The sequence below is a fragment of the Cornus florida genome, unplaced genomic scaffold, assembly GCF_030987335.1.
Source record: "Cornus florida cultivar Cherokee Brave unplaced genomic scaffold, ASM3098733v1 CherokeeBrave_3.0.0_Hap2_Chr10, whole genome shotgun sequence".
NCBI lineage: Eukaryota > Viridiplantae > Streptophyta > Magnoliopsida > Cornales > Cornaceae > Cornus > Cornus florida.
The window spans coordinates 94,517,426-94,539,437 of NW_026775580.1; the positions used below are offsets into that span (position 1 = coordinate 94,517,426).

The window sequence follows — 22,012 nt, forward strand, 5'->3', positions numbered from 1 at the left end:
AAAGTGTGGAAACATAGACTTGGCCATGCATGTTTTTGATAGGTTGCCTCGTAGAAGCATTATGTCTTCGACTTCTATTATTGGGGCTTGTGCCTCTCACAGGCATTCAGAAGATGTTCTGAAGCTTTTCTCAGAGATTGAAGGAGTTAGACCAAATAGCTTCACCTTCACTGCTGTTTTGACTGCTTATAGGCATTTAGAGCTATTGTACCAGTTAGACCCTCAAACTGTCACTTTCTATGTCCTTACGGCAAATAATCTATTATGCTGAAGGTGGTAGGTGGGAAGATGTAGCAAGAACATGTGTCCAGAGTGTCCATGAAGCATCGATGTTCAACACAAACATGACACCTTCGTAGAAATGTTCGTGCTTCTTAGATGGTGGTTGTTAAAACAAACACCGCAAAACCACGAAAGTATAAAAAGTAAACACGCGCCACACAAGACGCAAAGATTTACGTAGTTCGGCATATTTTCAAGACCCACAAACCTCTCTCTCTCTCTCTCTCTGTTCTCTCACACACCACAAACCTTAACACCCTTATATATTGAGTTAACACCCTTATATATTGAGTTGGGGTTTACAACCAAGGTTCACAACCTGCAAAACAAAACAGGTGAAAAACCCAATTTTTGGGCCAAAACACGACCCGAGCCAAAACAAAACGGGTCACAATTGCATGAATTCTTGATCCTTTTCTATAAAAGTCATGCGGTGCCTATTCATTAGTAGTATAGGACTTGCATTGTCTTCATTCCAAAGAACCAATAATAGGGGGGAAACAACAGGTCATTTAACCTTTACACATAAAAACAGGGCATTTAAAAGGAAGTGATGTATATTAAGGAGTATTTTACACTGATCAGAGGAGGACTGAAATACATGAGTACATGAGTTGGTGGCTAGCATTAATTAATTAATTGAGATAGCAATGAATAACTGGTTATTTTATTTTGCAACGACCCTTAAACTGATACCATTTATAAAAAAAAATTTGACATGATTTTCGCTAAAAGGAGTCCTACGACAACTTGCTTAAATGCATAAAAATGTAAATAATACATTCCAGCATCCCTTTCATCCATTCATCAGGCCTCAACATGGTTCATCTCACAGTGGAGCATCCACATATCATTCAATCCAAATATCGTGATTACTGTCCCAACAATACATGGTTAAAATCTAAAATCCATGTCTTACAACGTTTAGACCACTTATAATAAAATTACAGCCCATAAATATAATTACAATAACAAGAGTTCACAAACCTCTATACCAAATATAACAAACTAAGATTTTACAAAAAATATGGGACTTAAATACAAAAATAGCAAAACGATTTTCTAATCCAATTTAAGCCTGTGGTGGAACGTCATCCGCCACTTCTTTCCCGTTTCCTGAAAAAAAAAAATGTTAAATAAAAAGGGGTGAGCAAAATTGCTCGGTAAGTGGTGCCTAAGACACACCTCTTGCGTCCCCGTGAATCCAAATAAGGAATAGGGCAATAGAAATCGGGGTCATACTATGTCGGGAAAGTACAACATTAAAACTAATCTCAGCATACACAATATGATGCTATGGAATGCAATACATGCCGATGTCGCTCCCCAGTTTCAACACTCAAATCCATCACTTTCAAACTGTTAATATAACCCACCCTTTGGTGACCCCGCAGCGACACGAGAGAAGGATTAGCTAGTGTCCCTGACCCTTGGTACCCCCGCAACGTCATTTTGGGCCCAACTAGCTCAACCACGCTAAGGCAATCTCCCTAATTCCCTCTAAGCTATATTAACACACCAGACCTTTGGTAACCCCGTGGGGACCGAGTTTTCTCAAAACCATTTTAATCAAAACTTCTTCCCAAAATTTCCCTTTTTCATTTCAAATCACATTAATCCCATTTCATACCCAATGCAGTGCATGGATGCATTATGCCATGTCCAAGTTTATTGTTCCATAACTAACTCAAACTTAATTAATATTACATGATTCACAAGAATTTTCAAGTAAAACTACAACATGTTTTCATACAATCGAGATCTAGTATGATAGGCATATAAAAATCAACATTTAAGCATGCTCTTCACATGGGTCAATTAATACACATAACTACACATCAACGTATATACAACAACCAAGTAATTTGCTAGATTTTACACAAATTAGTCATGCTAGACAACAATTCATAAAGGATTATGAACTTTATACATTACAACACAATTATTCTAGGATAATTATCATCAATTGGATAAATTAACAACAATTACATGAAATTAACTCACAAAGAAACAAGAAAATGTGAGTTAGAGACCCCTACCTCTAAATAGATGAAAAGCCCCAATTTTCACCTCAAACCCTCAAAATGGGTCTCAATTTTCAGACTTCCTAGAATGGCCAAAAGTTAAAATTGCTGGTATGGATTTCGAGACCTCGTCGTGGGCTTCAATTTGTCGCAAACGGCACTTAAAAATACTAAGAAATGAGGGAGAAATCAAGGTGCAAGGATTTGTGGCCAAAGAAAAAGAAAAAAAATCCAGAGAAAGAGGGTGTGATACCCCTCAGATCTAGAGTCGCGGGTGATCAAGTCTGATCACAGATCCGAGGGATACCAAATAATTAAGTATATAAACAAGCATAGAGTACAAGAAAGATAAAGAATAAATAAATAAAATGAAAGGAAAAAATAATAATAATAATAATCATAACTCCTTAAAAGACTTATTAAATAATCCTCCAAATGACAAGATCCAAAAATATCTGATATCATTACAACTCGGGAATCCATTATGTGCACCCCTAACCATAAACAACTGAAATTAAATACTGAAATAACAATGACATCTAAACTAAAACATAAGGAAGACTCCTACATCAGATCGGAAGAGTGATGATAGACTATCTCTGCTCAGTACGAACAACCTTAAAGACTGGAACTATCGAACACCTGAAAAAATAATAGTGGTTCAGACCCACGAACAAGTTCTAATCTACTACATCCTAAACAGAGACCCGATATACGTATACATCCTAGTCAATCCAACAGTAACTAGTAGTCCGTATATATATATATAAATACACACTAAAGGAACCTCACTAGACTCTAGGGTTGCCTCAACCTGAATAGTAGGCATCACGCAAAACGCACATATAGTGGGCATGAATACCTAGACCTACCAGGGCACACAATTACACTATATCTAACTACTCATCCCTGGCGATATACGCGCCCTAACCACTGATCCTGAGACTCAAGCTCATACCATGACACCATAATTATATATATATAATCCATCATATCCAACTATAATTAATCCTCTATAAGTCATTCAACTTGTTTCGTTGACCTGACTTGAATATAAGTAGAACTTAATATTTTAGTTAATCAATTCCCTTATACAAAATAGGTGGGACTTAACTGATAAGTTAATCCATCCCTAAAATGTCACCATCTCATACTGGTGCATTTCATCACACAATTCACAATTGATGAAAAAATATATATATATAATATCACATCAATTAAATACAGAGATGAGCATAATATAAATCAGTCATGTATATAATCATAATATACTACAACTACATGATTAAATCATATACACACCATATTAAATTGCTAAATTAAATCTAAGCAATTATCCTCTCTATTAACAACATGCAACTCCATTTAAAATTTCATATTGTTTAATATCTTAGCATAATAATTATAATCATGCATTCCATAACCTCTATAAATTTATTTTAACAATTTAAAATAATAAAAACAAATCCAAACAACTATTAACATGAATAGTATAAAAAACATTAAGAATTCCCAAATCCTACGACATATCGGTTGACTGAACCCGTCTTTCGATCGGCCAAAACGGCACTGCACATCGTCTTCTTCTACAGGTTCTTCTTCAAACCTCCATTGTTGGAGATTCAAAGTTCTGATTCCTCTTCCCAAAATGCCCCAATACCTAATATACATCATATGAACATATTTTAAATAATCCAGAACACAAATCATACATTAATTTATCAAATTATAAAAGAATATACAAACCCATTACATACATATTTACATTGTAACTTCAGACTTTAAACATGTAAAAAGTTTGTTTTAATCCAATTAATTCTCCTGAAATTGATCTAAGTCTGTATAGAACACAAGTCAAAGAGGAAGAGAAGAAATAGAACTTGCCTTTGAATATTTAGATTTAAAACCCCAAATCTCTTCCTTCCTCTCTTCTCTTTCAAACCCCACTGTTTTCCTACCTCCCTTAGTGTTTGCGTGAATAGGGTTTTCAACCCTTTCACAGACATACAACTTATATAAATATACTAATATCTTATAATCATTTTCCCTTCCCAATTCTAATTACTTTAAATTAAATACGTAATTTAGTTCGACTAATAGTATTTAATTAAATTAATTACTCCTAATAATCATACAATTAAAACAACCATTAAACACTTAATTAATAAAGCATTTAAACATACAATTAAAACAACTATTAAATACTTAATTAATAAAGCATTTAAACATACAATTAAAATAACCATTAAACACTTAAATAATATAACTTTTAAACATATAACTTAAAACACTTAATTAATAATAACATTTAAACATATAACGTATAAACCATAAAACTAATAGAACAGTTAATTCAAATAAAAATAATACAACAATTAAATATTTAATTAATACAACATTTAAAACATACCATTAATACAACAATTAAACATCTAATTAATAAAACAATTAATTCAAATAAAAACATATTTACAAATGGCCACGAAATCAAAATAATCAAGTAATTCAATTAAAATGCGATAAAATAATTAAATAAATACCGAAACTATCCTTTTAAAATTAGGGGTATTACAGAGGGTGAGAGAGTGAACTAGCGAGAGAAGAGCGAAATGAGACCATATGTGGTCTCTTTGGCCCTTAATTGGTTTAATAGTGGGTCCCACCAATTTTTTTTTTTTCTTTTCTCTTTTTCTTTTGCTTTTAAATTACACCACATACACATAAATATATATACATATGCACTTATATTTATAATAAGACACAGACATTACATTCTCCCCAACTTTAAAAGATTTCGTCCCCGAAATCAAGACATACCTGAGGAACAAAACAACGCTGGGTACTTGGAGCGAACCTTCTGTTCTAGTTCCCAAGTAGCCTCATTCACGCCGTGATGCCTCCATAGAGCCTTTACCAATGGTATCGTCTTGTTCCTCAACACCTTCTGTTGTGTGTCAAGGATCTGAACTGATTCCTCCTCATAGGAAACTTCCTCATCAATGTCCACATCAACCCAACTCAAAATATGAGATGGATCCGGCTCGTACTCCTGTAACATCGATACATGGAAAACATTGTGGACCCTGTCCAACTGTGTTGGCAAAGCAAGTCTGTACGCAACCTCTCCTATACGGTCCAAAATCTCAAATGGTCCAATGAATCGTGGCGACAACTTACCTCTCTTCTCGAATCTCAACAAACCCTTCCGTGGAGAAACCCGAAGAAAAACGTGGTCTCCCACCTCAAAGGATAACGGCTATCTCCGCTTATCCGCATAGCTCTTTTGTCGACTCTGAGCTGTGAGCAACCTCTGTCTGATCAGCTTAATTTTCTCAGTAGTCTCGAGTACAATGTCGGGTCCTAAGGCTGCTGTCTCGCTTACCTCAGTCCAATAAACTAGAGATCTACATAGTCTACCATACAACGCCTCAAATGGAGCCATCTCAATGCTCGCCTGATAATTGTTGTTGTACGCAAACTCAATAAGTGGAATGTGATCCTCCCAACTGCCTCTCAAATCAAGTACACATGCCCGAAGCATATCCTCCAAGATCTGGATAGTACGTTCCGACTGGCCGTCTGTCTGTGGATGGAATGCCGTATTAAGATGCATCGCTAAACCAAACGCTACTTGAAATCCTTCCCAGAACTTCGAAGTGAATTTGGCATCCCTATCTGAAATAATGGTTATTGGAACTCCATGTAACCTTACAATCTCCTTCACATATAGTACACCAAGCTTCTCTGCATCATCTGTTGCCTTAATAGGAAAAAAGTGAGCCATCTTAGTCAACCTGTCAACGATGACCCATACGGCTTCATTGCCCCTTTGTGACCATGGAAGACCTGTTACAAAATCCATAGCAATATGTTCCCATTTCCACTGCGCTACAGGTAATGGTTGCAACAAACCAGCTGGTCTCTGATGCTCGGTTTTCACCTGCTGACAAGTAAGGCACTTAGCTACAAACTGAGCAACATCTTTCTTCATCCCGTTCCACCAATACTAGCGTCTCAAATTGTGATTCATTTTGGTACCACCTAGATGAACTGCAAAGCGGGAAGTGTGAAACTTCCGTAGGACGTCCTTGTGACAAACCGTAGGAACAACCAACAAACCTTTGAACCGTAAACCTCCATCTGCATGCAAAGTCCAATCCTTCACTGTCTCACCACTGGAGATCAAAGTGTGAATGGCATCCAAATCCGGATCCTGTCTCTGCGACTCAATCACTCGTCTGACAAGAGTAGGTTGAGCCACAAGACTAAACAAAAATTCTGACTCAGAGCAAGCACCGTCATCAAAACACTGCAATCCCATCTCTGCCAGATCTTCAAGCATCTTCCATTTTCGAATAGCCAAACCGGCCAAAGTCCCATGAGATTTCTGGCTTAAGGCATCTGCTACCACATATGCTTTGCCCGGATGATACTGCAAGTCAAAATTGTAGTCCTCTAAGAATTCAACCCATCGCCTCTGTCTGTTGTTCAAGTCCTTTTGGAAGAAAAAGTACTTGAAACTTTTATGATCCAAGTACACCTCGAATCTCTCACCATACAAGTAATGTCTCCAACACTTCAAGGCAAATACAACTGCTGCTAATTCTAAATCATGAGTAGGGTAGTTAAGCTCGTGAGTCTTCAACTGTCGAGACCCATAAGCCACTACTCTACCATCCTGCATCAACACACATCCCAAACCATCACGTAAAGCGTCACAATCAATCACATAACCCAAGCTACGCTCAGGTATCCCCAACACTAGAGCTGTAGTCAATCTTGTCTTCAACTCCTGAAAAGATGTCTCACAGGCTTCATTACAGACAAACTCGATCCCTTTCTGGGTCAAACGGGTCATAGGGGCTGCCAAACGGGAGAAATCTTTCACAAATCTCTGATAGTAACCCGCCAGGCCAAGGAAACTCCGGATCTCAAAAACATTCTTGGGTTGCTCCCAATTCAAAACTGTTTCATCCTTTGATGGATCTACTGACACTCCACCTTCTAAAACAACATGCCCCAAAAATTTCACTTCTTGTAGCCAAAACTCACATTTCTCATATTTAGCATACAATCGATGCTCTCCCAAAATCTGTAAAACAATACCCAAATGGACTTTGTGCTCCTTTCGAGATCATGAATACACGAGAATGTCATCCACGAAAACCACCACAACCTGGTCCAAGTAATCGTGAAAGACGCGGTTCATCAAGTCCATGAATACCGCTGGCGCATAAGTCAAGCCAAAAGGCATAACAAGGAACTCATAGTATCCATACCATGTACGAAACACTGTCTTCGGGATATCCTCATCCCTAACGCGCAACTGATAGTAGCTTGACCTTAAGTCAATCTTCGAAAAACAACTGGCTCCTCTCAACTGATCAAACAAATCATCTATCATTGGCAAAGGATACTTATTCTTTATGGTGGCACGATTCAACTTCCGGTAATCAATGCACAACCTCAAACAACCATCTTTCTTCTTAGCAAACAAGACTGGTGTGCCTCATGGTGACACACTCGGTTAGATAAAACCTTTCATCCTCAAATCATCAGGCTGTCTCTTTAATTCTTCCAATTCAGCTGGTGCCATACGATACGGTGCCATAGAAATCGGCGCGGTACCTGGCATTAAATCAATAGTGAACTCCACTTCACGGTGTGGAGACAACTCTATCAAATCCTCCGGAAACACATCCAGAAAATCACGAACAATTACAGGATAATCTTTATCCACAACATCATCTTCTTCAGCTATAAGGCTAACCAAGAAGTAATCACTACGACTCCGTCCACGAACTCCATAAAATGATAAAATGTGGGAATCACTTCGATCTCCCACGAAAAAGAAACAGTCTCACTCGAGAGTGCAAACTGTGACTCTACCTCCAAAATAGTCAATCGTGGCACGAAAGGAAACTAACCAATCCATCCCGAGAATGACATCAAAGCTAGTCATCTCCAGGAGGATAAGGTCAAACACAAAGGTCCGCCCGACTATCACAATGGAACAATCCCGCACAACTATGCTCAAAGACACTGAAACCCCAACTAACGTATTTATACATAATGCCCGATCCATGAAACTGACCTCTAACCCCGATGCAAGTGTAAATGATGATGATATGAAGGAATGAGATGCACCAGAGTCAAACGGCCCAAGAACCAAACACTGGAAATATACCTCGGAGAACTGACGATCCAGTAGATGCATCAGTCGGTGCAAGTACAAAAACACGTCCCTGAGGTGCCTATGCCTGAGAACTACCAATCTGGACACCAGACTGTTGTGCCGACACAGTAGGAGTATCTCTCCTAACTGGTCGTGAACCCTAAGAAGACATGGCAGGCGGTGGTGGTGGCGGTGGTCTGAAACCTGACTGAACTATAACTGACTGTGACAGCCTCTGCCGTGACCCTCTACCACTAGTGGTGCCTTCTCTCTGACTCGGACAGTCTCGAATCAAGTAGCCCTGCTGGCCACACCCATAACAAGCCCTCGAAACTAAAGAAACTGAAGTCAATCTCATGGGACAATTGGACTTGTAATGTCCAGGCTACTGACACTGAAAGCAAACGACTCCACTCCTATCAGACCCAGCTGGCAAAGAAGTGGTAGGAGCAGATCGTGCAGACGGCTGCCCTTGAAACTAAGATGAACCACCCCTGTTCCTCTTCCCTGAAAGTCCCTCTGAAAATGACCTTGCATTCCTCTTTTGCTTCCATTGTTCCCTTCTTGCATCTTTATCTTTGGCCTCCGCCTCAAGCATCAATGCTCTTTCCACTGCCTCAGAATAAACTTTGATGCCCTGTGCTATTAACAACGGCCTCATCTTGTAGTCAAGTTCAAAAATAAACTTCCAAACCTTATCAACTTCATTACTCACCATCTCTGGAGCAAAGCGAGAGAGTGAGGTAAACTTGTTCTCGTACTCTGTCACTGACATATTACCTTAGATAAGGCCAATAAACTGATCATTTAACCCCCACCTCTTGGAGGCAAGGAAATACTTCTCATAGAACAGCTCCTTAAACCTATCCCAATTTATCTCTTCAATCTTATACTGATTTGTGACCGGTTTCCACCAAAACTTGGCATCCTTTGAAAACTTGTAAGTGGCTAGGATGATTTTCAAGTGATTATCCGTCATATCCATAGAAGTCAATTGAGTTTCAACTTGATCCATATAATCATCCGCTTCCATTGGATCCGCACCACCTTCGAACATTACCAGCATCAACTGAGAAAACCCTTTAATAATCTTGAGACGTTTCTGTGCTGACGTCTCTTCAACTTGGGCTACAGGTTGTGGTACTAGTTGAGGTACCGGCTGCGGATGAGAAGCAATTGTAGCCCTCAAGGCTCTCTGTAACAAGTGATTTAATACTAGTTCCGCCGAAATTTCACCCTCTTCAATGGGTGTTTCCACATTATCCCTCATTGTAGGAACAACTCTTGGGGCAATCAAATCCCTAAGAAGTGTGTCCTCATCAGCTGGCTCCGCTGGATTGGAGCTGGAACTTTCGCCTACATCACCCCTTGTTGACCTAGAGCCAACTTTCCTGGGTTCCTCACGCCGTGACATCGTTTTATAAAACAAAGAAAATGGTTCAATAACGATAACACCAAGGTCCAACCGTGAACAACTCAACATAAAAGGATGCTATACTAACATTTAGCATGCAAGACTATGCAATGAACACATTAATATAAGCATACAAGCACATAAACACGTAAGCAAGTAAACAGTTAAGCATGCTTTTTCATATAGCAAAATACTTTAACAATTAATCACATAAACTATGCAAACGACTTCCCATGCAACCCTAGGTAGGCCTCTTGTAACGCCCCAAAAGGATACCAAAATAATAAAAATATATATATATAAAATTTCAGCATGACCTCCGCAGAAAAAGTTTCTCTACAACCTGTTGAAATACAAAAATAAATGCAATGGCCTCACTGGGCCTTAAATCTAACCTATCATGTCCCAACGCACAATACAGATATTATATTACATTCCCAAAATGGTTACATACATACAAAAGTCCCGTTCCTCCATCTCATCTAAACAAGGGACACACTTTAGTTACATCAATTTACAGTCCAAAAAATGTAGTTAGAATTTAAAAGTCCATAACTTACAACATTATACTAATTAAACTAAAGTCTCATAAGATAGTTAATATTACATTTACAAAATATTAGAGTTCTAATACAAAAGATAGCAAAAATAAAATAGATCCCCAAGCTCGTCTAAACTTGTGGTGGATCGTCGTCCGCCACCTCTTTTCCATATCCTGAAAAATGTTTAAAATAATGAGGTGAACATAAGCTCAGTAGGAAGTGTCTAGGACACACTTCTTATGTCCCCATGAATCCATACAACGAATAGATAAAAAGTGAACGGGAACATGGCATAGGGAAACGTACATTCTCAACCACAATAACAAGTATGTAACAAATATCAACCAATCACAATTTTACCACAATGTCATGAAGTGCAATGTTATGCAAATATCACTCCCCATTTCCGAAACAATTCTGTTTCAATAACCAAATCATTAGTGTAATCCGACCCAAGGCACCTCCAAGGCGTCACGAAAGGAAGGTTGGTTAACTATCCACAACCACAAGGCACCTCCAAGGCGTCGCATCCGGCCTAATTAACTCAACTACATTTCCTTCTAGACTACACCAACATCACGGACCACTAGGCGCCTCCTAGGAGTCCGGTTTTCGCAACATTTTTAGAAAATATTTTCCCCAAAATAATTTCGTTTGTTCTAAAAAAATATTTTTCCCCTTTCTCTTTCCCAATGAATGGATGAATGTGTGTGTTTCAATTTATCAATTCAACTATAAGTTTTCACACATTCCATTTACATCATCATCACAATTCAATAAGAATTTCTAAACATTCATTTATTTTATTTATTTATAACCATAGCATCCATTTCTTTTCAAGACAATAAATAAATAAATAAATAAATAATATAACATACAACATATCAAATATTAAGTATGCTCACTTATCGCAATGAAAATAGACATGTATATGAACTCAAATAACTCATGGAACACAGTTATCATTTTAATTACACATAACTACAACAACAAGAAGCTAGGTAATGAAAATTTAGCATGCTTAGGATCAAATTTAAGGGGAAAAATTCACAAAAGGCCAAGAAATTGTATATTAGAACACCCCTAGCTCAATGGAAGTGAAAACCCCCAAAATCCCCAAATCCAAGACCTAATTTCAGAATCCCTAGGCTTGGCCAAATAGTGATTGGCTCCTATCAAATTGAACACCTCGACGAGCTCTCCAACTTTGCTTCACAATGTTCTACCAAATTCCCAAAGGAAATAACTAGATTAAGGTTTAAAGTTGCAAAGAGAAAAAAAAAAAATGAAACTGCCAAGAGCATAATGGTTGCAGCAAAGAGAGAGAGAGAAAATAATGGAGTCGTGTAATGGCCTTATGGCCTTTTGTGTGTTTAAAACATGGGTGGGGCCCATTTATTTTTTCCTTTAAAAAAAATCTAATAACATATATATATATATATATGAAACTATAAAACATTACACCTCTACTCGTCGTCCTAATGGTTTTTGAACCAAAGTTCTGATACCAAATTTGTAACGATCCTTAAACTGATACCATTTATAAAAAAAAATTCGGCATGACTTCCGCTAAAAGGGGTCCTACGACAACCTGCTTAAATACATAAAAATACAAATAATACATTCCAGCATCCCTTTCATCCATTCATCAGGCCTCAACATGGTTCATCTCACGGTGGAGCATCCACATACCATTTAATCCAAATATCGTGATTACAATCCCAATAATACATGGTTAAGATCTAAAGTCCATGTCTTACAACGTTTAAACTACTTATAATAAAATTACAGCCCATAAATATAATTACAATAACAAGAGTTCACAGATCTCTATACCAAATATAACAAATTAAGATTTTACAAAAAAAAAATGGGACTTAAATACAAAAATAGCAAAACGATCTTCCAATCCAATTTAGGCCTGTGGTGGAACGTCACCCACCACTTTTTTCCCGTTTCCTAAAAAAAAAAATGTTAAATAAAAAGGGGTGAGCAAAATTGCTCAGTAGGTAGTGCCTAAGACACACCTCTTGTGTCCCCGTGAATCCAAACAAGGAATAGGACAATAGGAATCGGGGTCATACTATGTCGGGAAAATACAACATTAAATCCAATCTCAGCATACACAATATGATACTATGAAATGCAATGCATGCCGATGTCGCTCCCCATTTTCAACATTCAAATCCATCACTTTCAAACTGTTAATATAACTCGCCCTTTGGTGACGTCGCAGCAACACGAGAGAAGGATTGGCTAGTGTCCCTGACCCTTAGTACCCCCACGGCATCATTTTGGGCCCAGCTAGCTCAACCACACTAGGGCAATCTCCCTAGTTCCCTCTAGGCTATATTAACACACCGGCCTTTTGGTAACCCCGTAACAACCGGGTTTTCTCAAAACCATTTTAATCAAAACTTATTCCCAAAATTCCTCTTTTTCATTTCAAATCACATTAATCCCATTTCATGCCCAATGCTAGTGCATGGATGCATCATGCCATGTCCAAGTTTATCATTCTATAACTAACTCTAACTTAATTAATATAGCATGATTCACAAGAATTTTTTTAGTAAAACTACAATATGCTTTTATATAATCGAGATCTAGCATGATAAGCATATAAAAATCAACATTTAGGCATGCTCTTCACATGAGTCAATTAATACACATAACTACACATCAACGTATATACAACAACCAAGTAATTTGCTAGATTTTACACAAATTAGTCATGCTAGACAACAATTCATAAAGGATTATGAACTTTATACATTACAACACAATTATTCTAGGATAATTATTATCAATTGGACAAATTAACAACAATTACATGAAATTAACTCACAAAGGAACAAGAAAATGTGGGTTAGAAACCCCTATCTCTAAATAGATAAAAAGCCCCAATTTTCACCTCAAACACTCAAAATGGGTCTCAATTTTCAGACTCCCTCGAATGGCTAAAAGCTGAAATTGCTAGTATGGATTTGAAGACCTCGCCGTGGGCTTCAATTTGCCGCAAATGGCACTTAAAAACACTAAGAAATGAGGGAGAAATCAAGGTGCAAGGATTTGTGGCCAAAGAAAAAGAAAAAAATCCAGAGAAAGAGGGTGAGAGTGTGAACCAGCAGGAGAAGAGAGAAATGAGATCATATGTGGTCTCTTTGGCCCTTAATTGGTTTAATGGTGGGTCCCACCATTTTTTTTTTTCTTTTATTTTCTCTTCTCCTTTTGCTTTTAAATTACACCCCACACACACACACACAGACACACACAAAAATATATACACATATGCACTTATATTTATAATAAGACACAGACATTACAGAAGTGATATTTAAGTGAAAGGGCCACTTAGCTTGTTCAGAAGACCAAAATGAAACGACTTGTATTGACTTGTAATTTTAAGCAGTTTTTCTTCTCAAGAAAATGGTGAATGCATTTTATTTTATTTTCATATGAATTGAGGAAAATTATATTTATTGCGACAGTTACAACACTTGTAACTCTTGTAAGATTCATTATAAATGATGATGTGTAATAGCTTGCTTCTGAGTGTTACAAAAATTGTTTGTCATAACAAATAACGGTACTTATTTACTAAATATCATCTTGCTTACACATCTCAATAGTGCTATTAATTTGAAACCTAGCAAATGAAGCAATGGCATTAATGTGGACCATTTGCAAAGTATTGCTACTATAAGTCTAAGTTTTATTTTATTTTTTTTTTTTTTTGCTTGCTTACACATCTCAATAGTGTTATTAATTTGAAACCTAGCAAATGAAGAAATGACATTAATGTGCACCATTTGCAAACAATTGCTACTATAAGTTATTTTTTTATTTTTCTCAGTTCATATTTTTATTTAAACACAATAATGGACATTCTAGTAATTTCCAGTTGCTAATAACGACTGACAGTTTAGCGTCATGGATTCATTTAGTTTGGAGGCTGTTTGCAATACAAATGGGTTGTTTTTGTAATATTGATGTTTTTATGCAATTTGCCTAATAAATAATTAGGGTTGACAATTAATTGCACAACTTATTTATTTTTCTAATTTGGATAGAATTTAGACTTTACTAATGTGAACTAACCATGCATGTATTTAACATGATTGCATTTGCAGCAGAAAACTGGCCACAACAACTTCTACAGCAAAAGGCAATGCAAGCAGAGACAAATAGAAAGAAGCAATTATGGCCTCATGAATGCAGAAACACCAATTATTGATAAAATATCAGAGTTAACTCTTGGAAATAGATTCAGGAACACCAAGTAGATACAACATTTATTTCTACATTTGCACGATGTGCTAAGTCTTTATATTGTCATTGATCACTATGTGTGTACAGATGCAGAGTACCTGTAGCTGCAACCTTCACTCCTCCAACTTCTTTGGTGTTCTTAGTAGAATGGACGCTCACTTTGTTTACCGAAAATGCCAGGACCATACGTCGAAGAGATCACATCCACTAGTAGGGGAAATTGTAAGGAAACAAACAAGGTGACTGGTAAACAAGCTAATGCAGCCACTGGCATAAGAATCCAGGCTTTTTTGTGGCCAAACACAAGATAGAGCGTGGCACTGAAGGTTATCATCATTGATGTTATTGAGAGGAACAAGGTAACAAGTCCAATTATCAACCTTTTGGGTAAAATGTAGAGAAAATCCTGTTCTGCATAGCGTGATGTGAGAATCGACAAGAACATTAACATGGAAGCTGTGGATGTGAACAGAGAGATTGCATCTGACACGACAAAAGTTATGAAGCCAGTTTCTTTGGAAAAATTTGGGAGGCCATCCGGATTGTCGCCGCCTGGTACGGTAAGAGCTGCTGCAAATACTACAGTGGCAATGAGTGCTGCTGCAATTGTGCATGAATTTGCTGTGTCTTTCATCCATTTTTCACCTTCTATTACCAAGTCCTTGTGTTCCTCACTAAATACCATTGCTGGTGTTTTTTTTGCGTCGTTTTCTATTTCATTGTAGGCAGGGATGACAAACTTTTTCACTTCCTGCGTGATAACCGAAACTTTAAAACAATGGACAACTTTGCTCTGTTTCTTATATGAGGTACAATTTTAAATTTTGAAAAATAAATTTTTTATACAATCCAACTAAAAAATTTGGGGGTATGAAAGTGATTTGGGATCTAAAAGTTTCTTGCAAAAAAAGGAACCACCATTAAATATCTATGGAACAAGAGAAATAAGTTCGTTACCTCAAACCATTGTAACTCACGCTGCATCTGCAGAGCTGCACCAGAAACAAGATTGAGTTTATGCGCAGGTGCCAATTTCCCAGCCAAGTGCAATATGGTGTTACCGGATCTGTCTCTAAGGTGTGCCATGTGTTGCTTATGGTCACCCATCTGATATATGAGGTTGAAAACATTTTCACTACGTGATGTAACTGCAACTTGAAATATTTTACGGCGATCTGCATCAGAGGACCAAACTGAATCAGGAAATGTATCCACAAGCTCTTCTAAAACCTCATGAATACCCATCCTTGCTGCCTCAATGACTGGTTCTGCGAGAAAGTGCTTGATTGCCTTGTAATCACCAAATGAATATATTCCTTTGCACAAGCATTTGACAAGTTGAAGAGCTTGATGATGCTTCAATTTTTCCTCTTGGATGTGCTTGATATTCAGCACTGCTTTTTATATATTAAACAAAAGATGTCACAGGTTTCAATTGAAACTATGTGAACTTAAATGGACTCTTTGTTGTCTCTTACCTAATTCCATGACTTTGGCAGGTAGGACACTCAATTTTTGGCGTACTGTACCAGAAAACAAACTGGTTGGATAATTTGAGAGGAAAACTCCAGACTATGGACTAGGACATGAAATATTGGCTTATTGCTAATCAATTGATTTAAATTGCCTATATGTATGGTAATCAAGTTAGCTAGACAAACTTTAAAACATTGCTTTTTGGGCATTTGATTAAACAGAAATTTATGACAAACCAGAGATGAACAAGTTTCCTCTGCCACTCATCTGAAGAAACAGTTGACAGTTGTCCGCTGGATTCTCAATGTCATCAGCATTTGGGTTGTTAGGGTAGTTTTCCAACTTCACAGGAACACCTTCAAGTCAAAATATATAGAAAATTAACTCAGTATACACTCGCTTCCACTTTTAATCAAATTTGTATAGTTTCCTGCTATAAATAATCCCTTGATTATTAAGCTCCATATATGTAGTCCTTTATGATCATAAAGCACCTAGTATGTATTTGCAGTAATCAGTCGACTTCTTAAAAATAAAAGCTGATAACACCATTCTGCATATTGATTCACAATTTCGCAGTCTTCTTGTTCACAAAAGAAAGATTGTGAATAGAAAAGAAAAAAGGATTGGGCTGGAGAAATCAACTAACGATCATAGATGAAACGCTGCCAAAAGTTGAGTTGACATCCGCTTGGGAATGCAGATGCCTTTCTAGCGAGTGCTTTCAGAGGATAGTCAACATTTTCAAGTTTCAATGTAGCCAAATTTGGGTGATGATGAACCAAATCCAGTGCCACGTCTGTAAAAGTACAATTACCCAATCATCATCGGATCATATATATCAAATCAAGTACAGATCGATTTCTTGATTCTTGATTTTAGCATATTATAATTGATTTTGTGGCAACGATTATATGATCTAAATTGGATATAGTACTAGCTCGAAGAGAATTAAGCTTACTGACCGAATAATCCAGAAACTATTACATGAACCAGAAGCTGAACACCAGATTGATCTGCATATGGACTGGGATGGTGATCGTCTTTGGTTGCGGTCATTAAATATAAAAGAGTTTCCTTGTGGGCATACAAAGCAGCCAAGTGGACTGGAAACAAACCATCATGGTTCTTCATTTGAAGCAAAGCTGGGTTTTTGTTCACCAATATAATTGCGGCTTTTGTGTTGCCAAACCTGGCTGCAACGCTGAGGGCTGTCTCGTTTTGGCCATTTTGTAAAGCAAGTGCCTCCCTTGGCATTAGTCCGACCAACTTATCCACAAAATGAATTGCTTTACCTGTCCCAACTGCTCGGTGGAGTAGTGTTTCATGGTTTGCAGTGATATAGGCTGTCACTGCATCTTCATCTTGGGCCAACATTTTTTTCGCACTCTCCCAGTCGCCTTTCATTGCAGCTTTGTACACTGGCAGGTACCTTCTTAGATCCTCTGATGCCGCAGCTTTTGGTTCTGATTCTGCGTGTGTGTGTGTTCATTCACAATACATATAAATTGACGACCAAAAGTCAGTTCTAATTTAATTATGTTATAAATGCAAGTTGCAACAAACACTGATTTGATCATCTCTGGTCAGAGTACTTCCACTGTCAATCAAGAAGAAGAAGAAAATGAAAAATAAACAAAAATAAAAGGCATCACAATTGTGCAAAGTACACACAGATTATGACTTCTGCAAATTCCTTAGGCAGCATCAAATAAAATCCAACTTTTTTTCAGCACCAAAATTTCTCCACTTGATATCTCATCTTTTTCCATCTTATATATCATCAACCACCCAGATAATATTTATATTTTCCAAACAATTTGATTTTTTAGGGGTTGAAAATTCATGCTAATTACAATATTACAAGGTGACTACTTTAGAGGTTAAAAACTCATTGACATCAAGCTTTGTTTCTGTCCCTTTAAATGCACTAATATATATATATACAAACATTTCACGATAAATAGTAATACTGTACTCAGATCAAAGCTAATAAACAGAAAATGTTGTACTTAAAATATATATATATATAACTTTTTGGCTTCTTAGTTAATAATTAATTTTGGAAAGCAGAGAGACAACTTACCAGAAGGGCAACCGCCCAAGTTACTGATACGAGTGTCAGACAGTTGTTTTGAGATGGAAGATGATGCCATAATTGCCATTTATGCAGAGTCTTCATGAGGAGATAATGACTACTTATATAGACAATACTTGGGTCCAGTACCTTTGGGAAAAAAAATATTAATCTTGGGTCCTGCAGTAGCAGTACCACCCTATCAACACCAAAATGGTCCACACTAGTAGAAAAAAATTAGAGATGAGTCATACCCAAGTCATAACGCGTTAAACGGAAAGATCCTATTTTTTGTCGGACAATACTTGCCTATTCATGGGTGAGTAGGTAATCTCTACTTATGTTTTCCTTATTTCTTACTTTTCTTATTTTGAAATAACATAGATGTGTATTAGACCATATCAAAAGTAAGTAGATCACCTAGTATTTCTTACTTTTCTTATTTTGAAATAACATAGATGTGTATATCCTCAACTCATTCTCTCTCGTGATTAAAGTATTGACTACATTCTCTCTCCATAGCTCCTTCTTCCCTATCTTCAACCCTGATCAAAGTTCATCAATCATACTAATCCTCAACTCAATCAAGCAAACAATACCCGACTCGTCTTTAAAACATAGACTATTTGGCCCGACTTCAACATGGCCAAAAACATTTGATATGGAGCTAGATCAACTGGGAATGGAACACATTGGTGTTTTTTTTATCAAAATATGCCGAGGAACTCAGTCCCCATGTGTTGACGACTACAAACTTAGGGTTTGGGAATGGAGGTGGCAGATTTGCTGTGGAGAGAAATTTTTTAAAATTTTAGAAAATATCGGGTTAACCCTTAATAAATTTTTAGAAAATAGGTGCTTTGTTTAAATGATATAAAATCACATTAACAATTCAAACAATATACACTATAGCCAGAAAAATGAAGCTCCGAGCCAATTCTAGTAATTTCCAAGAATTTTACACTTACATAAAGATAGAAGAAGGATGAAGCCAATAGATAAATCAAGAATGAGTCGTGCTGGGCCCTTCATCGTTCCTGGAACAGCAACCATGATCGTGATCATTGTCAAAGGGCTTTTCTTCGTGGAAGATGCAGCAGCATTTCTTGGAGCTCTCCCTTCCTTCCACGTCTCAGGTTTAACCTGTAAGAAGATGGTATGGCCCATTTTACCACAGACCGGACCAAGTGTTGTTCAACTTTAAGCTTACTTTATTCAAAAAAAAAATTTTTTTTTTTCAAAAACAGTTTTTTTGTTTTCTAATAATTGAATATAAGATATTGATGACTTGGGTATGACTATAAAAACAAACACTGTTAACAGTCAATCCCAATATTTTTCACAATTGGAGGAGGCAAAGGTGGCAATGAGGATCCACGTAAGTATGATAATGATATTGATGTCGAATTCAAGCTGACTCACTTTGTTCGTCGCCTAGTGGAAAATCTTGGAATGGTGGAAAAGATGATCAAATTCTTGGCAGGTTCTTCTGTTTCTTTGGCAAGTCAATGCAAACTAAATTTAGTAAGGACTGATGGTACCAATTACACCCAATTGACGGTTCAAACTCCGTTTATTACGAGGTAAATCAAACATCAAACAACAATGCCACCACTACCAATAATTATTCAGCATTTCGTAAATTGCAAAAAATCATTCTAATCCAATAGTTAATAATTTAAAAATAGTTTATACAAGGTTCTGTTGATAACTTTGCCCTATAATATACATATTGCCACTTCATACTACTGAAATGTAAATTTGTCTATTCAGGAAACATACAATTAATATGAATAATTGCATTAAATTAACAATATAGAGTTATCTGACATTATGGAAATCTTCACATATCGAGTATATTTTATCTTAGTGACTTGGGCCATCAGCACTGGCCTCGTCAAAGGCCTTTCTTGGCAAGAAAGTGAGAGTTATGGGCCACAGCAACCTCGCCTGATAGTGGCGCCCAGTAAAGGGCTCTTGGTATTGCTCGTGGTATCTGACGATGAGCCCAGCTATCGCCTAAGGAATTGAGTCCATTTTTTTTTTTAGTTTTTACCTTGGGCCAATGGATCAACGGTCCAAAACATTTTGAATTTTGGGCAATGGTCATAAGGCCTCGTTTGGCAGACCACTTTTCAAAACCTGTTTTTTTTATAAAAAAAAAACTTTTTGGCCCTTTTTTATTAAAAAAACAAAAAAAAAAAAAATCAGTTTTTTTACCTAAAAAAATTGTTATTTTTCACTTTTTTATATAAAAAAATCAAAAAAATGACGTAAACTACTATTTTTACTAAAATTCTTAAAATCCCTTTGTTAATATAATTTCATATTATAATACGCACACACTTGATATTATACATTATATGCTGATGTCAAGTATTAATTAAATGAAATTCCCAAAATACCCTCATCTTCTCCTTTACGTGTTTGTACCTCTGTGTTTTGATTTCTGTGAGTTGTATTCCTCATTCCTCGTTATAAGCTTGTGTGTGTGTGTGTGTGTGTGTGTGTGTGTGTGTGTGTGTGTGTATATTATGTATAACACTGCCGGAGGATGCCTGCCATTAGATTGAAACCAATGAAATCTACTGATGCTCTGTGCTTTTGAATTGGGTCTCTAAAATTGTTGCTTGATCTCACCGGATAGAAACGTGCCCAAACTGAAACTTGTGAAGCTCTTCACTGAACTGAAATTCTTTGTTGCGGTAATACTTTTCTGATCACTTGCTGAACTGAAATCAACTTTAGGCTTCTCAATTTAACCCAACGTCGTCTCACGATGTAGTTATAAACCAAATGTTTTCTTCACTCTCTTCCTGTTCTTGGTCGGATAAACAAAGGCTGTTGAATCCAGATAATGCACAATCAAAATTGGCTAACATATTGCATGCCAAGGAACTGGCAAGACTGTTGGGATTTATATGCCTTGGCATAGCAAATTTCTGTTTGGATTAATTGACATATGTTCCTGACGTTTCTGAAATATTTATGTTTTATACAATTGGTGAATTCAATGTATTATGTTTCGATTCACTATGAAATTGATAGTGTCCATGTAATTACAAGAAATATTTATATATATGTATGTGATGGCAATCAATGCATGATATATAAATAGTAATTATAAATTGTTCATAGTCGGTAATTATGGATGGACTCATAATTAATTAAGACTTGAACTGGATCCGCGTTAAGTTGAGATATATTGCGAGAGCCGTCATATGCAATTGCTCCCTAGCACCGTCATAGCATTTGACTCTTAAGCATGAGAAAATTATAGACTCTTTTATTGATTAATAATTACTTTGATTTGTTCGGCGGATTCTTCGGAATCCTTCGACCGACACTTTGGGTAGTTATGTAATTAATAGTTAGAGGATTATATTTTCAATATTTGCATCATTGCTACTTGTATTTATTTTATATTGATTATGGTTGATCACAAAGTAAATTCGAAGGCCTTCGTATGATTTTAGACAAAATGATTTATTATATATTTATTTATTAAATTATTATTTTTGTCGAACAAATGTTTTATTGTGATCGAGTCAGAAATAATCAAAGGTACCAAAATAAATATATTAATTAAGTAGTCGGATTGATGGCATTATTTATCCGATAACTAATTATGCATAGAGGGGTCAAAGTGCAACATTTACTTAGAGGTTATTTATTATTTAATTGGAGTTCAATTAATTTCTTTTAGTGGAGAAGAAATTAATTTATGAATTAATTTAATTGGGTCCATGG

The 22,012-nt window shown here is 36.6% G+C and overlaps 2 protein-coding genes across 3 annotated transcripts; both read right to left on the reverse strand.

Annotated features, from left to right (window-relative positions):
• Positions 1-14,668: 14,668 nt before the first annotated feature.
• LOC132279187 (ankyrin repeat-containing protein ITN1-like) lies at positions 14,669-16,974 on the reverse strand. 2 transcript variants are annotated; one of them, XM_059781121.1, is made up of 3 exons: positions 16,835-16,974; positions 15,667-16,541; positions 14,669-15,460 (listed from the first exon to the last, which is right to left on the reverse strand). In XM_059781121.1, the coding sequence occupies exons 2-3, from the start codon at positions 15,952-15,954 to the stop codon at positions 14,849-14,851; spliced, it is 900 nt and encodes a 299-aa protein (XP_059637104.1). In that variant the 5' UTR covers positions 15,955-16,541; positions 16,835-16,974; the 3' UTR covers positions 14,669-14,848. The 2 variants fall into 2 exon arrangements, with proteins under 2 accessions (XP_059637104.1, XP_059637105.1); XM_059781122.1 differs by having other exon boundaries at positions 15,667-16,974.
• Positions 16,411-19,440, reverse strand: LOC132278154 (uncharacterized). The gene is made up of 4 exons (XM_059779967.1): positions 19,231-19,440; positions 17,151-17,657; positions 16,835-16,984; positions 16,411-16,541 (listed from the first exon to the last, which is right to left on the reverse strand). Exons 2-4 carry the CDS (start codon positions 17,590-17,592, stop codon positions 16,411-16,413), a joined length of 723 nt encoding a protein of 240 aa, XP_059635950.1. The 5' UTR covers positions 17,593-17,657; positions 19,231-19,440.
• Between the last annotated feature and the right edge of the window lie 2,572 nt (positions 19,441-22,012).